Consider the following 16,391-nt stretch of genomic DNA (forward strand, 5'->3'; position numbering starts at 1 on the left):
CATTTGCCGGGGGCCTTCGGGAGTGTGTCATTATCTGCAGAGGGGTGCCACATATCCATAAGTTTGCAAATTCCAATTCGGGCCTCTTGCGCATCCCCGATTTTAATCGCTGCACCATTGACGGCCATGCTTTCAGCTGCCTAGGACCTAAGCTCTGGAATTCCCTCCCTAAACCTCTCCGTCTCACTCTCCTCCTTTAAGACGCTCCTTAAAACCTACCTCTTTGACCAAGCTTTTGTTTACCTGTTCTAATATCTCCTTATGTGGCTCGGTGTCAAATTTTGTTTGCTAATTGCTCAAGTGAAGCGCCTTGGGATGTTTCAGTACATTAAAGATGCTATATAAATGCAGTTTGTTGTAGTAAAACACTGGCATGTCACGCTTGCATGTAATTCCTTTTGTCTGCCATTTTTAATGGACATGATGTGGAGATGCCGGTGATGGACTGGGGTGGACAAATGTAAGGAATCTTACAACACCAGGTTATAGTTCAACAGTTTTATTTGAAAATCACAAGCTTTCGGAGCTTACCTCCTTTGTCAGGTGAGTACGTCTCACTCACCTGACGAAGGAGGTAAGCTCCAAAAGCTTGTGATTTTCAAATAAAACTGTTGGACTATAACCTGGTGTTGTAAGATTCCTTACATTTTTAATGGAGGCACAGACTTATTTTAAATGGGGTTGTACCGTTCGTTAAAACTGTGAGCAGCGAGATGTTGCCTTCAGGCAGCCACGCAGGCAGTATCACAGACCAACAGTTTCCAGGCCGAAGTCTGTTGACTCAGTCTCGCTGTATTCATCACAAAGCCGCTGTCCCCAATGAATCGGTGAACAAGTAGAATCAGCTGCCGTGCTGCATATTGGGGCGATTTCACACACAGGAGCTTTCACCTGCTGCGCTGTAATTAATGGCTCGTACGGGTCGGATACAATGATCGCAGTGCCCTAAACCCTCAGCTACGCAGTGCTGTCGCTTTTTAAATCATACCATTGAGCAACTCAGTTACGCGTGATTTATAAACAAAAGTGCCCTTTAGTGTCTGATTTCAGTATCCTGCACAGTACACATTTTCTGCTCCTTTTGCTCTCCTCTTTCCCCCCTCCCCTCCCCCTCTTCCTGAATGCTGTAACCCGATTTCAAAATTCTCATCTTTGTTTTCAGCTCTCTATGGCCTCGCCCCACTTTACTGAGGCAAATGGCAGAGGTGGATTTAAGGGGAAGCTAGATAAGTACATGAGGGAGAAAGGAATAGAAGGATATGTGATAGGGTGAGATGACGAGGAGTGGGAGGAGGCTTGTGTGGGGCATAAAGACTGGCATAGTCCAGCTGGGCCCAATGGCCTGTTTCTGTGCTGTACATTCTATGTAATTTTATGTACCTTCATGATGTAAAGCCTTAAATCTCTCCGTACGCCCTCCTCAACCCCTGTTCCCTCCACTGATGGTCACTTATTCCACTTCTGCACTCCTACTTTCTGGAACTCCCTGTTAAGTGTATCCATGGGATTTATATCAATTAGTGTTAATTGTATCCAGGGTTATCAATTGGGGACTCTCTTGTATCCACATATATGAGAGCTTATCTAGGGTGTGCACAGTGGGTAATGTGGATCTCTGTGAATAAAGGCTTGGAAGCAACTGAAGACCAGGCTCTAGTATTCTATCCTTCACCACCAGTCTATCCAATTTATTACACTCCCTACCCAGTCCCCTCCTCCTTGTCTTTTCCCTCCTTACTTTCAAAAACTCTCCGTTTCCTTCAGTTCCCCATCGTGACCTCTCCATTCCCCCTTTTCCCCTTCCCCTCTTCCTTATCCCCAATTCTCTGACCTATCATCCCTGTGCCCATGGCGCCATGAGGGCTGTGCAAGAGCCTGTTATTACCCCTTCTCCTTGACAGCCAGTTTGCCTGAGTCAGTCAGCTTCGTTTGGTTAGTAGCAATCCCTCCTCTGAGTCAGAAGGTTGTGGGTTTGAGTCCCACAATGGACTTGAGCACATAATCAAGGCCGACACTTCAGTGCAGTACTGAGGGAGTGCTACATTGTAGGAAGTGCCATCTTTTTGGATGAGACATTAAACTGAGGCCCCATCGGGTAGATGTAAAAGACCCCACAGCACTATTTGCAGGGGAGTATTCATGATGTTCTGACCAACAATCCTCCCTCAACCAGCACCCCCAAAATCAGGCATTCATTCTTTGTTGTTTGTGGGATCCCGCTGTGCACCAATTGGCTGCTATGTTTGCCTGCAAAGCAACAGAGATCACACCCCAAAGGTATTGGTGGGACTAGCTGGACTGCTCTTGCATAGAGCTGGCGTGGACTCAATGGGCCAAATGGCCTCCTTCCATGCTGTAACCTTTCTATGATTCTATGATTGGTTGTGCAGCATTTTGTATACCTTAAGGAGATGATAAGACTCTAGATAAATGCAAGTTCTTTCTTTAACGTGACACTCAGGTAGTAATGACAGACAACGGTTGAAGTCATTCATTAATCACTACACTTGCATAACAGATTGTTTAAGTAGGAACAAAGGCAATGCAGCGTTAATCTTGCAGTTCAGGTGTGGATTTACTACCCACAGGCTATAACAAGGATTTAGCATACAGACATGAAGTTACAACAATTATATAAAATTTTAATTTCAGCCTGCCTTTAGGTAATTGGACACTTGGGAACCTGCTAAAGACGCGGCCCCCTTCTTTCCTTGAAGAATATTGATTAAAGTCAAATGATCAAAACTAATCAGCGGGGCTCAATGGTCCTCTCCATATTGAGTTATAGTCACCCATTGCAAACATTGCTTTGCTCAATCAATCTTAACCATTTCAAAGAATGAACTTACATTTATATATCACCTTTCACATCCGCAGCATATCCCAAATAAATTTTATTTGAAGCGGAGTCTCTGTTATTATGTAGGCAAATGCAGCGGCCATTTTGCACACAGCACTATCCCACGAGCAACAAATGAAATGAACGAGCAGATAATTTGTATTTTGGTGGTGAGGTTTGAGGGAGGAATTTTGGCCAGGACACCGGAAAAACTTGCTGTTCTTTGAATCGTGCCATGGGATCTTTTTGCATCCACCTGAAATGGCAAACAGGGCCTCGGTTTAATGTCTCATCCAAAAAAACAGCACCTCTGACAGTGTAGGACTCCCTCAGTCTTGCACTAAAGTGTCAGCCTACATCATGTGCTCAAATCTCCGGAGTGGGGCTATGAACCCACAACCATCTGACATCAGAGGCAGGAGTGCTACCCTCTGGGCCATTTAAGAGCAATTTGCCAATTTATTTTTTTAAAGGAATTTAAAGGAGCGGGAAGGCCTGCGGGAGCACTTACTGTTCAAAGGACTGTCCCAATTGCCCCAACAACAACAACTTGAATTTATATGGCGCCTCTAACCTAGTACAGCATCCCAAGGCACTTTACAGGAGCGTAAGCAGACAAAAATTGACACCGAGCCAAAGAGGGAGATATTAGGACAGGTGACCAAACAATTGATCAAAGAGGTAGGTTTTAAGGAACGTCTTAAAGGAGGAGAGAGAGGTGGAGAGGTTTAGGGAGGGAATTCCAGAGTTTAGGGCCTAGGCAGCTGAAGGCACGGCCGCCAATGGTGGAGCGATGAAAATCGGGGATGCCTAAGAGGCAACTTAAGAACATAAGAAATAGGAGCAGGAGTAGGCCACACTGCCCCTCGATCCTGCTCCGCCATTCAATCAGATCCTGGATGATCTTCAATCTCAACTCCACTTTCCCGCCCAATCCCCATCTCCCATGATTCCCCTAGAGTCCAAAAATCTATCCATCTCAGCCTTGAATATATTCAACGACTGAGCAACCACAGTCCTCAGGGGTAGAGAATTCCAAAGATTCACAACCTTCTGAGTGACAAAATTCCTCCTCATCTCAGTCTTGAATGGCTGACCCCTTATCCTGCAACTATTTCCAGTTCTAGATTCTCTAGCCAGGGGAAACAATCTCTCAGCATCTACCCTGTCAAGCCCCCTCATAATCTTATACATTTCAATGAGATCACCTCTCATTCTAATAAACTCCAGAGAGTATAGGCCCATTCTACTCAAGAATTGGAGGAGCGCAGAGCCCTGGGAGGGTTGATGCAGCGAGTACAGCTGTTCGGTGTTGTGGGTAGTCCGTGTATCCCGTTGTGAAGCTAACGCTTGGTGAACTTTTCTCCACAGGTTACGGTATTATGACAGATGGTTACACGACATACATAAACGCCTCCACTTGTACAGTCAGCTTCCAGCCAGTAAATCCGCCCATTATCTTTGACCTTCCCAACCCTCAAGCCTCCTGAGGAGCCACCTCGCACCAACTGGAGGTTCTGTAAACTGCCATTTTTTTTTCTAACAGAAAAGCGTGACTTAAAAAAAAAATTCTATTAAATGTTTTCTCTTGTATGACCTGGTTTTTTTTTTGTAAAAATGCTGGTACAAATCGTAGAGGTTGTGCTGTTGATACGGATTGGTTCACATGAGATTAATGAAGCTTTGTGACTTTGTAAGAGCTGAACTATGATATTCTGTTTGCATCTGCTGGTTAAACTGTTTAAAAAAAAACACGCAGTCATGAAAGTGTCAGCTTATGATTTCGAATTGAATTAAGATTTATGGGTGTTAGGAACGGAGGATTTCTGAAGGCCCACCATAAACAAACGGGCCCTGAAGTGATAGTGGGTGATTCTAACCAAGTGAATTCCTTCTGAAATCCTCCCTTTTCTACTCTTTTAGCAAGAGTTGCCAACCAGTTTAAAATGAGTGGTTCGAGACCTCTGCTAAAATGGCAGAGGAAGGAAATTTAGACGGACCAACTCTCGCGAAGGGTTCCTGCGTTAGAATCGCCCGCCATCTCTCGGCCTTCAAATCTTCTGTTTTTCTAGTACCCTGTGTTTAAATTCTAAGATAAGAAAACCCATAATTTAATGGCTTTAATGAATGTAATGGTGTCCATTTATTGTATGTGTTTAGCACACAGGTGTTTGTTTCAGTGTTTAGCTGTCTTTAACGGTCCTGGCTAAATGTTTGGCCAGATGTCTTGATTATTCTCAAACCATGTTTACCAGTGGACTAGATCACCATATAATTTACTAAAGTAAAGGCACTGGGCAGCCTAGTGAGGCCAAGTATTGGGGGCCTAATCGTTAGGCTGCTGGATTCACCACTTGGTGAGTTCTTGATCCCGGATGAGGCTTCTGTTGAGATTCTGAGCTGAGGCAAGACAATTCCAGTGGGAAGGGAGTTGGAGAGATCAGAGGGAGAGTCATGTTCCATTGCTTCTGGAAGCCAGGCTGAAATGCTTGTAGTTGGGAACAGTACATAGATCAAGGAGTGGTGAAGGGAGGGAAAGTTCCTAGAGAGAGTAAAATTACCTTTGAGAATGTGGAAAATCTATTATTTTAACATGCAAGCCTACGAAAGGAATGAGCATATATCAGGAGATCACGGGCACGGTTCCCCATGGATGGGCTGCATGTCCAGAAAAACGGCCCTCGACTCTGAGCTGACTCAAGAGTTTGGTGAAGTAGGGTGCTTTTTTTAAAATCTGGTGAACTATTTTCCTGTAAACGCCTCGAATGTCGCCATCCAACGCAGGGATATGCTCCTCTACCATTGTTCTTGAGTGTTATGCTGTTCCCAGGAGTTCAGATGTTAAAGATCCCATGGCACTGTTTAAAGGAGAGCCAGGAGGTACTTCTGGTGTCTTGGCCACCATTGTCCCTCAATCCACAACACTCGAGACAGCAATCAGCTGTACCTAAGGTAACATATCCTGAACCGAGGATCAGAAGCCATCGGAACAGGCATTCAAACAGACTTAATGGGTGTGCTCCAATGATGGAAAGAGTTTTGCTTGAGAGATCTGAAGCTCTGAGAAGTCACCTAAGTTGGCCAACTTGTCCTTGCAGAGGATTCCTAAACTGTGGCCACCTTTCCCCTTGATTCCCAGAGGTCCTCAGAAGATCTAGTCGAAGATGAGCCACTGTTATCTATGACTTTTAATTCCTATGTTCAGATCTACCCATCTTGCTCCCTATTAGACATGTCGGATTTGTGGGCAGAGAACGTTCTATGATAGTGACCTTCAGGAAATCTTCCCATCATCAATGATCTACAAATGCCAAGCAGAAGGTTTGGAAAGGGATAGATCGTTCCTTTTTTTGGTTATATTCAACATTGCCCTCCATATTTTAGGAGGTCAGTTGGACTGGAAGCTGATGTTGAGCTTCCGATTTCTGAGGCAAATGTGGAAACAGCGACATTTTGCATGGATCCATAATTCCAGCAGGACTTAACCATGTACTGCACAAACTCGCAAACCTACTCAGTTTAATCCATGGATTCTTGTGAGCCAATCTACAGATATTGGAAATCGCCATGTGAGCTGGACTGGTAGTAGTAAGGAGAGTTAATGATCTCTCGGTAGACCAATATTATTGATTAGGAATGACATCACCCATCATTGATTGCTCCTCGAAGTGATTGCTGAGTTCTGTATTTCATGTTCCTTCGAGTTTAATCAAACTCTTGTATCGTTCAGAAGTTGGTGCAGATTCTATTATATGGATATAAGGAGGGCCTTGTTTGTACATAGGTGCATCGAAGGGGCGTATGACCACTGAGGCAATCACTTGTCTTGTATGGAGCTCAATTTCTGGAAAAAAGCCAGTACAAAACAGAGATGACCTTACATTACCAGCTGCCAAGGAGACATCTAACTGAGGGTACCAATTGGGCACCAGAGCCATAGCCACTACTTGGGCAAACTTGAATCATGTTACTGTGAAGCACGTTTGCAAAGCTGAGATTCAGTGTACACATGTGGCTGCCAATGATGATGTGTCAGTGTTACATAGAAACATAGAATGATTACTTTGAGCTCCACTGAAACTAGAGCACAGAAATAGGCCATTTAGCCCATGTCTATGACGGTGTTTAGGCACCACACGAGCATCCTCCCTCCCAACTTCATCTCACCCTATCAACCAGCAGGACAGACTGACCAGAGGTGGTGGTACAGTGATATACAGTCAGGAGGGAGTGGCCCTGGGAGTCCTCAACATTGACTCTGGACCCCATGAAATCTCATGGCATCAGGTCAAACATGGGCAAGGAAACCTCCTGCTGATTACCACCTACCGCCCTCCCTCAGCTGATGAATGAGTCCTCCTCCATGTTGAGCACCACTTGGAGGAAGCACTGAGGGTAGCAAGGGCACAGAATGTACTCTGGGTGCGGGACTTCAATGTCCATCACCAAGAGTGGCTCAGTAGCACCACTACTGACCAAGCTGGCTGAGTCCTGAAGGACATAGCTGCCAGTCTGGGCCTGCGGCAGGTGGTGAGCGAACCAACACGAGGGAAAAACTTACTTGACCTCGTCCTCACCAATCTACCTGTGGCAAATCCATCTGTCCATGACAGTATTGGTAGGAGTGACCACCGCACAGTCCTCGTGGAGATGAAGTCCCGTCTTCGCAATGAGGATACCATCCAACGTGTTGTGTGGCACTATCACCGTGCTAAATGGGATAGATTCAGAACAGATCTAGCAGCTCAAAACTGGGCATCCATGAGACGCTGTGGGCCATCAGCAGCAGCAGAATTGTATTCCAGCACAATCTGTAACCTCATGGCCCGGCATATTCCTCACTCTACCATTACCAACAAGTCAGGGGATCAACCCTGGTTCAATGAGGAGTGTAGAAGAGCATGCCAAGAGCAGCAGCAGGCGTACCTAAAAATGAGGTGCCAACCTCGAGAAGCTACAACTCAGGACTATATGCATGCTAAACAGCGGAAACAACATGCTATGTACAGAGCAAAGCAATTCCACAACAAACGGATCAGATCAAAGCTCTGTAGTCCTGCCACATCCAGTCGTGAATGGTGGTGGACAATTAAACAACTAACAGGAGGAGGAGGCTCTGCAAACATCCCCATCCTCAATGATGGTGGAGTCCAGCACGTGAGTGCAAAAGACAAGGCTGAAGCGTTTGCAACCATCTTCAGCCAGAAGTGCCGAGTGGATGATCCATCTTGGCCTCCTCCCGATATCCCCACCATTACAGAAGCCAGCCTTCAGCCAATTCGATTCACTCCACGTGATATCAAGAAACGGCTGAGTGCACTGGATACAGCAAAGTCTATGGGCCCCGACAACATCCCAGCTGTAGTGCTGAAGACTTGTGCTCCAGAACTAGCTGCGCCTCTAGCCAAGCTGTTCCATTACAGCTACAACACTGGCATCTACCCGACAATGTGGAAAATTGACCAGGTATGTCCTGTCCACAAAAGCAGGACAAATCCAATCCGGCCAATTACCGCCCCATCAGTCTACTGTCAATCATCAGCAAAGTGATGGAAGGTGTCATCGGCAGTGCTATCAAGCGGCACTTACTCTCCAATAACCTGCTCACCGATGCTCAGTTTGGGTTCTGCCAGGACCACTCGGCTCCAGACCTCATTACAGCCTTGGTCCAAACATGGAAAAAAGAGCCGAATTCCACAGGTGAGGTGAGAGTGACTGCCCTTGACATCAAGGCAGCATTTGACTGAGTGTGGCACCAAGGAGCCCTAGTAAAATTGAAGTCAATGGGAATCAGGGGGCAAACTCTCCAGTGGCTGGAGTCATACCTAACACAAAGGAAGATGATAGTGGTTGTTGGAGGCCAATCATCTCAGCCCCAGACATTGCTGCAGGAGTTCCTCAGGGCAGTGTCCTAGGCCCAACCATCTTCAGCTGCTTCATCAATGACCTTCCCTCCATCATAAGGTCAGAAATGGGGATGTTCGCTGATGATTGCACAGTGTTCAGTTCCATCCGCAACCCCTCAAATAATGAAGCAGTCCGAGCCCGCATGCAGCAAGAGCTGGACAACATCCAGGCTTGGGCTCATAAGTGGCAAGTAACATTCGCACCAGACAAGTGCCAGGCAATGACCATCTTCAACAAGAGAGAGTCCAACCACCTCCCCTTGACATTCAACGGCATTACCATCGCCGAATCCCCCACCATCAACATCCTGGGGGTCACCATTGACCAGAAACTTAACTGGACCAGCCATATAAATACTGTGGCTACAAGAGCAGGTCGGAGGCTGGGTATTCTGCGGCGAGTGACTCACCTCCTGACTCCCCAAAGCATTTCCACCATCTAGAAGGCACAAGTCAGGAGTGTGATGGAATACTCTCCACTTGCCTGGATGAGTGCAGCTCCAACAACACTCAAGAAGCTCGACACCATCCAGGACAAAGCAGCCCGCTTGATTGGCACCCCATCCACCACCCTAAACATTCACTCCCTTCACCACCGGCGCACAGTGGCTGCAGTGTGTACCATCCACAGGATGCACTGCAGCAACTCGCCAAGGCTTCTTCGACAGCACCTCCCATACCCGCGACCTCTACCACCTAGAAGAACAAGAGCAGCAGGTACATGGGAACAACACCACCTGCATGTTCCCCTCCAAGTCATACACCATCCCGACTTGGAAATGTATCACCGTTCCTTCATCGTCACTGGGTCAAAATCCTGGAACTCCCTTCCTAACAGCACTGTGGGAGAACCTTCACCACAGGGACTGCAGCGGTTCAGGAAGGAGGCTCACCACCACCTTCTCAAGGGCAATTAGGGATGGGCAATAAATGCCGGCCTTGCCAGCGACGCCCACATCCCATGAATGAATTAAAAAAACCATATCGTTCTATTCCTTTCTCCCTCATGTACTTATTTAGCTTCCTCTTAAATGCATCGATGATATTCGTCTCAAATACTGCTTGTGGTATTGCATTCCACATTCTAATCACTCATAGGGTAAAAAAGTTTCTCCTGAATTTATTGGTGACTATTTTATATTTAGGACCTCTAGTTTTGGACTCCCCCACAAGTGGAAACATTTTTTCTACGTCTACCCTATCAAACCCTCTCATTATCTTAAAGACCTCTATCAGGTCACCCCTCAGCCTTCTCTTTTCTGGAGAAAAGAGCCCCTGCCTATGCAGCCTTATCTGATAAGAATTTCCTCTCAGTTCTGGTATCATCCTTGTCAATCTTTTTTGCATCCTCTCCAATGCCTCTATATCCTTTCTATAATATGGAGACCAGAACTGTGCACAATACTCCAAGTGTGGTCTCACCAAGATTCTATACAAGTTTAACATAACTTCTTTGCTTTTCAATTCTATCCCTCTAGAAATGAACCCTATTGCTTGATTTGCCTTTTTTATGGCCTTATTAACCTGTGTCGCTACTTTTAATGATTTGTGTATCTGTACCCCTAGATCCCTTTACTCCTTTATCCTGTTTAGACTCTTATTATCCAAACAGTATGTGGCCTCCTCATTCTTCCACCTCACAGTTATCTGTATTGAAATTTACATGACACAGCACAGGAGGAGATCATTCGGCCCATCGTGCCTATGCTAGCTCTTTGAAAGAGCTATCCAATTAGTCCCACTCCCCGCTGTTTGTCCATAGCCCTGCACATTTTTCCACTTCAAGTATTTATCCAAGTATTTATCCAAGTATTTGAAAGTTATTATTGAATCTGCTTCCACCACCTTTTCAGGCAAAGTATTCAGATCAGAACAACTCGCTGCGTACATTTTTTTTTCCTCATGTCGCTTCTGGTTCTTTTGCCAATTACCTTAAATCTGTGTCCTCTGGTTTACGATCCTCCTGCCAGTGGAAACAGTTTTTCCTTATTTACTCTATCAAAACCGTTCATGATTTTGAACACCTCTTTTACATCTCCCCTCAACCTTCTCTGCTCCAAGGAGAACAATCCCAGCTTCTCTAGACTCTCCATGTAACTGAAGTCCCTCATCCCTGGTACCATTCTGGTAAATCTCCTCTGCACCCTCTTCATGGCCTTGACATCCTTCCTAAAGTGTGGTGCCCAGATTGGCCACAGTACTCCAGCTGGGGCCTAACCAGTGTTTTAGAAAGGTCACATGGACATTTATAACCCAAGTCTTCAAGCCCTGCTTCCTTTTACCTGGAGAACAGCAACTTGCAGTTCTATAGCGGTTTCAACGTAGGAACCATCCCAAAGGTCTCTTCGCAAGTGAAGAAACGAAGGCCGAGCAGTAGTAGGGGAATTAGAGAAGATTCGAAGATTGAGGAGACTTTAAAAGGTGGAGAGAGGAGTAGCAAGGGGGGAGGTGGTTAGGGAGAGAGATCTTAGGGCTAGCGCTTATCCTACATTCTGACCTGCTGATCAGTCCCACTTCATTCAGAGAACATTACCATCTGCTATCTGCCTGGCTTTACACCTTTCAAAGGTCAAACTCAGATTCCATCCTGTGATATAAGTAGGAAAATGTTGGAGGAAGAGCAGTCATGTACCTACGTTTGGTAGCTCCACACATTGCACTCCCGCTCTCCCCCTCTGGCATCCCAGGAACCAAGGACGTGGAAATCCCCTCTAGTTAAGACATTATGTGAAGCTTCTTTTTAACTATGGAAGTTTTGTTAACCTCTCGTATTTCTCAGTTACGTTCCTCTGACTTGCACCCTTTGGGCAAAATAAAGAGTTACCTCAGACAATCCCAGTGCAGGGCAGGTTAGGTCCCATCAATGTAGCAATAGTCTTGCATAAATAGTGCCCTTGTACATCCTCCCATTATAAAGTGTGGGTCAAATCCATTCAATTGAAAGATAACCAATAACTTATTTAAAACCAGGAAGATTCTACTGAGAGTAGGATTGTTTACTGGCTCCATTCTCAAAATGGTGTGTCTCCCATTCCAGCAAAGAACAGGCATTTCCCCATGCCCATACCACATAGCACATACTGACAGTTATGCTGTGTCATTTTTAAGGTAGGAAGATTGGGTTCACTTCAGATCAACAGAACATAACTCAGTCTTCCATTAGGGGCCACGGGTCCTAGGCGTCCCTTAAGCAAATCAAGGCTTTCGACATTTTCAATGACACTTTCATTTTAATAGATTCTTCGGATATGGGTGTCGCTGGCAAGGTTGACATTTATTGCCCACCTACTAGATACAACGGAGAGGCTTGCTATGCCCACTCCAGAGGGTAGTTAAGGGTCAACCACATTGATGTAGGACTGGAGTCACATATCATAGTATCATAGAAGGATACAGCACAGAAGGAGGCCACTCGGCCCATCGTGCCTGTGCCGGCTCTTTGAAAGAGCTATTCAATTTGTCCCATTCCCCTGCTCTTTCCCCATAGCCTTGTAAATGTTTTCCCTTCAAGTATTTATCTAATTCCCTTTTGAAAGTTACTATTGAATCTGCTTCCACCACCCTATCAGGCAGTGCATTCCAGATCATTACAATTCGCTGCGTAAAAAAATGTTTCCTCATGTCGCCTCTGGCTCTTTTGCTGATCATCTTAAATCTGTGTTCTCTGGCTACCGACCCTTCTGCCGCTGGAAACAGCTTTTCTTATTTACTCCGTTCATGATTTTGAACACCTCTGTCAAATCTCCCCTTAACCCTATCTGTTCTAAGGAGAACAACCCCAGCTTCTCCAGTCTCTCCACATAACTGAAGTCCCTCATCCCTGACACCATTCTAGTAAATCTCCTCTGTACCCTCTCCAAGGCCTTGACATCCTTCCTAAAGTGAGGTGCCCAGAATTGAACACAATACTCCAGCTGATGCCCTACCAGACCGGGTAAGGATGGCAAGTTTCCTTCCCTGAAGGACATCAGTGAATACAGTTGGGTTTTTAACGACAATCTGACAGCTTTCATGGCCACTTTTACTGACCCAGGTTTCTGTAGCCCCTCTGAAGAGAGTAGTTACTCCAATAAATTACGTCTCCGAAACAAATGAGACGAAAGGAGCTGCAGCTCGAAGGGTTTCTTCTCCCACGTTTTGCCCGGACAGCACTCTTTAAAGGAATCTGGCTTTTCCCAGCCTGATGGTACCAAAAACAAAACCCACAAACCTTCACCGGTTTGCTAAATCCTACAATAAATGCACACCTCCATTTTCATTGTCACTTATTTATTCTTGTAACTGCTGGTCTTTTTTTATTATTGTTTTTGCACTGTGTATAAAAGCAAGCTCGCTAGCACAAAAAAAAAGATAACTGCCCAATATGTTGTTTAAAGTTGAGCATTATAAATGCTGAAGGGCTTTTTGTTTCCTGATTTTCCTCTCTCTGTTGAACGGAAATTAGCTGATAGAGTTCTTTTGTTTCCATAAAATTATTGTGATATATATTTAGCAGCCTTTATATCTAAATAAAACTGCAAGATTTTTAATTAGAGGTTTCTGGTCATCATTCTCCGAGTGTTTAGTTTACCGCTCGACGTGTCTGGCCAGCTGATACTCACTCGCTTGTTCAGTGGTTTGTTGTTTACATTTTCTTTACAGGTGCATGTTATTTTTGTGATCAACTATCTCCTTGGCCCCAAAATCTAAACCCCCCCTCCCCGCTCACATGGTGGAAATCAGGTCGGGGGGGAGAACACAGTTAAAATGCCCCAATCTGACCGCCTGCAATTTTACAGCAATGTTACCCCGGCCGGGTTCTCTTTAAATATGCAGATCAGGCTCTGATGATGGTCATCGGGCCCTGAAGTGCCAAGGTCTGGGCAGGGGGTGAGGGGGAGCTGTGGGGGATTTCCCATCAGGCCAATCCTGCTGGGAGCTGGATTGAGGACCAGAAGAGGCACAGGAAGGTGAGTTTTACATATTTGTTTAGGTTTCCTTGTGGGCAAGGAGGGGCAGGAGTGCTCCTCCAGGCCCCACAAGGAAACCTTGGACCTCCCTTACCCCAGACTTCCCTTCCCTCCCCCCCCACCCACTCCCCCAATCGCGCCTCCTGCTGCCATAATCCCTGTTCCCGCCCCTCGGCCAGGCAGTGATTCCTGTCGGGTTCGGCTGTGAGTCGGAGCCTGGATATTAAAATGATGCCTGGGAATTAAATTCTCTCCGGGCCTCGAGGTGCAAACTTATTGCTCGCCCTCGCACAGAACAGTCCTGCCCTGAGTTAAAATCGAGGCCCTAGGTCTTGTGCACTTTCTGACATGCGTCTGTTTGGAGCTTCATTTTATACCTTGTGGTTTTTCTTGTTCCGGCCTTTTTGTGAATGACGCAAACCTTTTATTTGGGACTCTCCGCCTCTTGGGAACTGAGGCTGGGTATTCTGCGGTGAGTGACTCACCTCCTGACTCACCAAAGCCTCTCCATCACCTTCAAGGTACAAGTCACGAGTGTGATGGAATACTCTCCACTTGCCTGGATGGGAGCAGCTCCAACAACACACAAGAAGCTCGACACCATCCAGGACAAAGCAGCCCGCTTGATTGGCACCCCATCCACCACTTTAAACCACCACTCCCTTCACCACCGGCGCACAGTGGCTGCAGTGTGTACCATCCACAGGATGCACTGCAGCAACTCGCCAAGGCTTCTTCGACAGCACCTCCCAAACCCGCGACCTCTACCACCTAGAAGGACAAGGGCAGCAGGCACATGGGAACAGCACCACCTGCACGTTCCCCTCCAAGTCACACACCATCCCCGACTCGGAAATATATCACCGTTCCTTCATCGTCGCTGGGTCAAAATCCTGGAACTCCCTACCTAACAGCACTGTGGGAGAACCTTCACCACACGGACTGCAGTGGTTAAAGAAGAAGGCAGCTCACCATCACCCTGTGCCAGAACGGAGAGGTCCGAGGAGCCCCAGATATTGGGCCTCGGACCTCATTAAGATCAGCCCTGTGTGGCAGGAGGAGCTCTCCGCCAAGGGGGGAACTGAAGCAAGATTGGGCCACAGGGCTCTCAGGTGAGTGAAGACCAGAGTTGAAGGGGGGGGGGGAAGTGTGAGAGATTGGGCCTGGGTGGGGGGAAGGGGCAGTGAAGGATTGGGCCTGGGGGGAGGAGGCAGTGAGCGATTGGGCCAGGGGGTGGGGGAGTGTGAGAGATTGGGTCTGGGGAGGATCGTTGCCTGGGAGGGGGTGAGAAATTGGGCGGGGGGGGCATAGGGTTGGTGTCTGGGGGTGAGAGAGTGTGACAGCATCACACAGGATGTATAATATATATAAAATTCATCAATCCTGTACTTCTGATAGGAACCTACACTCGATGAATGTGTGTGTGTTGGAGATACAGCTCCAACACTGTAGTGCTGATTCTCACTGCGAGGAGTGTGAGGTCAGTGATTTTATCATTTACAAATAGATAAATGAGAAACATTCAATTCAATTTTCATCTATAGGGCTGACCATCATGTGCCAGCCTCGTACTGCATGTTAGCTGCAGGTATCCTTGCAGCAGGTGGCACAAGTCTACATCTTCCTCTCTGTTGATCCAGAACTTGAAGGACCAGGTTCTTAACAGGCAGCTGTGACAAGGCCTGTAGAAATGGTTTGTTGGCACCTTGGCAGCAAGTGCTGACTCTCGATCGTCCTGGCATGCCGTCTTTCATACAGTTGCATGTAAATCATGACACACTGCGATTCTGGGAGGGAGTGGGGGGGAGCTACCATCCAATGTAACCATCCCATCTTCCACCCTCCGTAAAGTTCAGCTCATCCAAAACTCTGCTGCCCGTATCCTAACTCACAACAAATCCCGTTCACCCATCACCCCTGTGCTCACTGACCTACATTGGCTCCCGGTTCAACTAAGCTTCGATTTTAATATTCTCATCCTTGTGTTCAAATCCCTCCATGGCCTTGCCTCTCCCCCTCTCTACAACCATCTCCAGCCCTACAACCCTCCAAGATCTCTGCGCTTCTCCAAATCTGGCCTCTTGTGCATCCTCCAATCCCTTTGCTCCTCCATTGGCGGTGTGCCTTCGGCTGTCTAAGCCCTAATCTCTGGAATTCACCTCCCTAAACTTCAGCCCCTCTCCACCTCCTTTAAGACACTCCTTAAAACCTACCTCTGTCACCTGTCCTAATATCTCTCTGTAAGTCTCGGTGTCAAATTTTGCTTGATAACCCTCCTGTGTTAAAGGCACAATATAAATGCAAGTTGCTGCTGTTATTGCAAACTGCTCAACCCTCCGTTAACATAGAGGACGGAGGAGATTGATAGGAAGGCAGTAAAGGGCTGATCTTCCAAGTACAGCGGCTGGTGGCAACCTTCACCGTCCATATTGGGAAATCGCAGTCACGCTGCTCACAATTTTACATCCATGGATGAGTTCTTCACCTACTGGGAGAAGGAGCCCCCAGAGAGCTCGGGCGTCATTTCCAGATCACTTGTCTCTCTCACTTGTCACTTCCTGTTTTCAGTCATTCAATTACTTCAGTTGGACTAACAGCTGCTATTTTACAGAACTGGAAGCAGGTGTGAAAGAAATGAGTTGTCAAACAAAATTTACTTCAGAGTGGAGATTATATCAGGAACGCCAGTGAGGGATC

At 46.6% G+C, this 16,391-nt stretch overlaps 1 protein-coding gene across 1 annotated transcript in view; it reads left to right on the plus strand.

Moving 5' to 3' along the window:
* Positions 1-13,279, plus strand: part of mpped2a (metallophosphoesterase domain containing 2a) — a 175,550-nt gene extending 162,271 nt beyond the window's left edge. The window contains exon 7 of the mRNA XM_067994211.1: positions 4,211-13,279. Coding sequence (XP_067850312.1) covers positions 4,211-4,329 — 119 coding nt within the window. The 3' untranslated portion in view covers positions 4,330-13,279. The remainder of the gene's footprint in view (positions 1-4,210) is intronic.
* The last annotated feature ends 3,112 nt before the right edge of the window (positions 13,280-16,391 follow it).

Source organism: Heptranchias perlo, chromosome 12 (genome assembly GCF_035084215.1).
Source record: "Heptranchias perlo isolate sHepPer1 chromosome 12, sHepPer1.hap1, whole genome shotgun sequence".
Lineage (NCBI taxonomy): Eukaryota > Metazoa > Chordata > Chondrichthyes > Hexanchiformes > Hexanchidae > Heptranchias > Heptranchias perlo.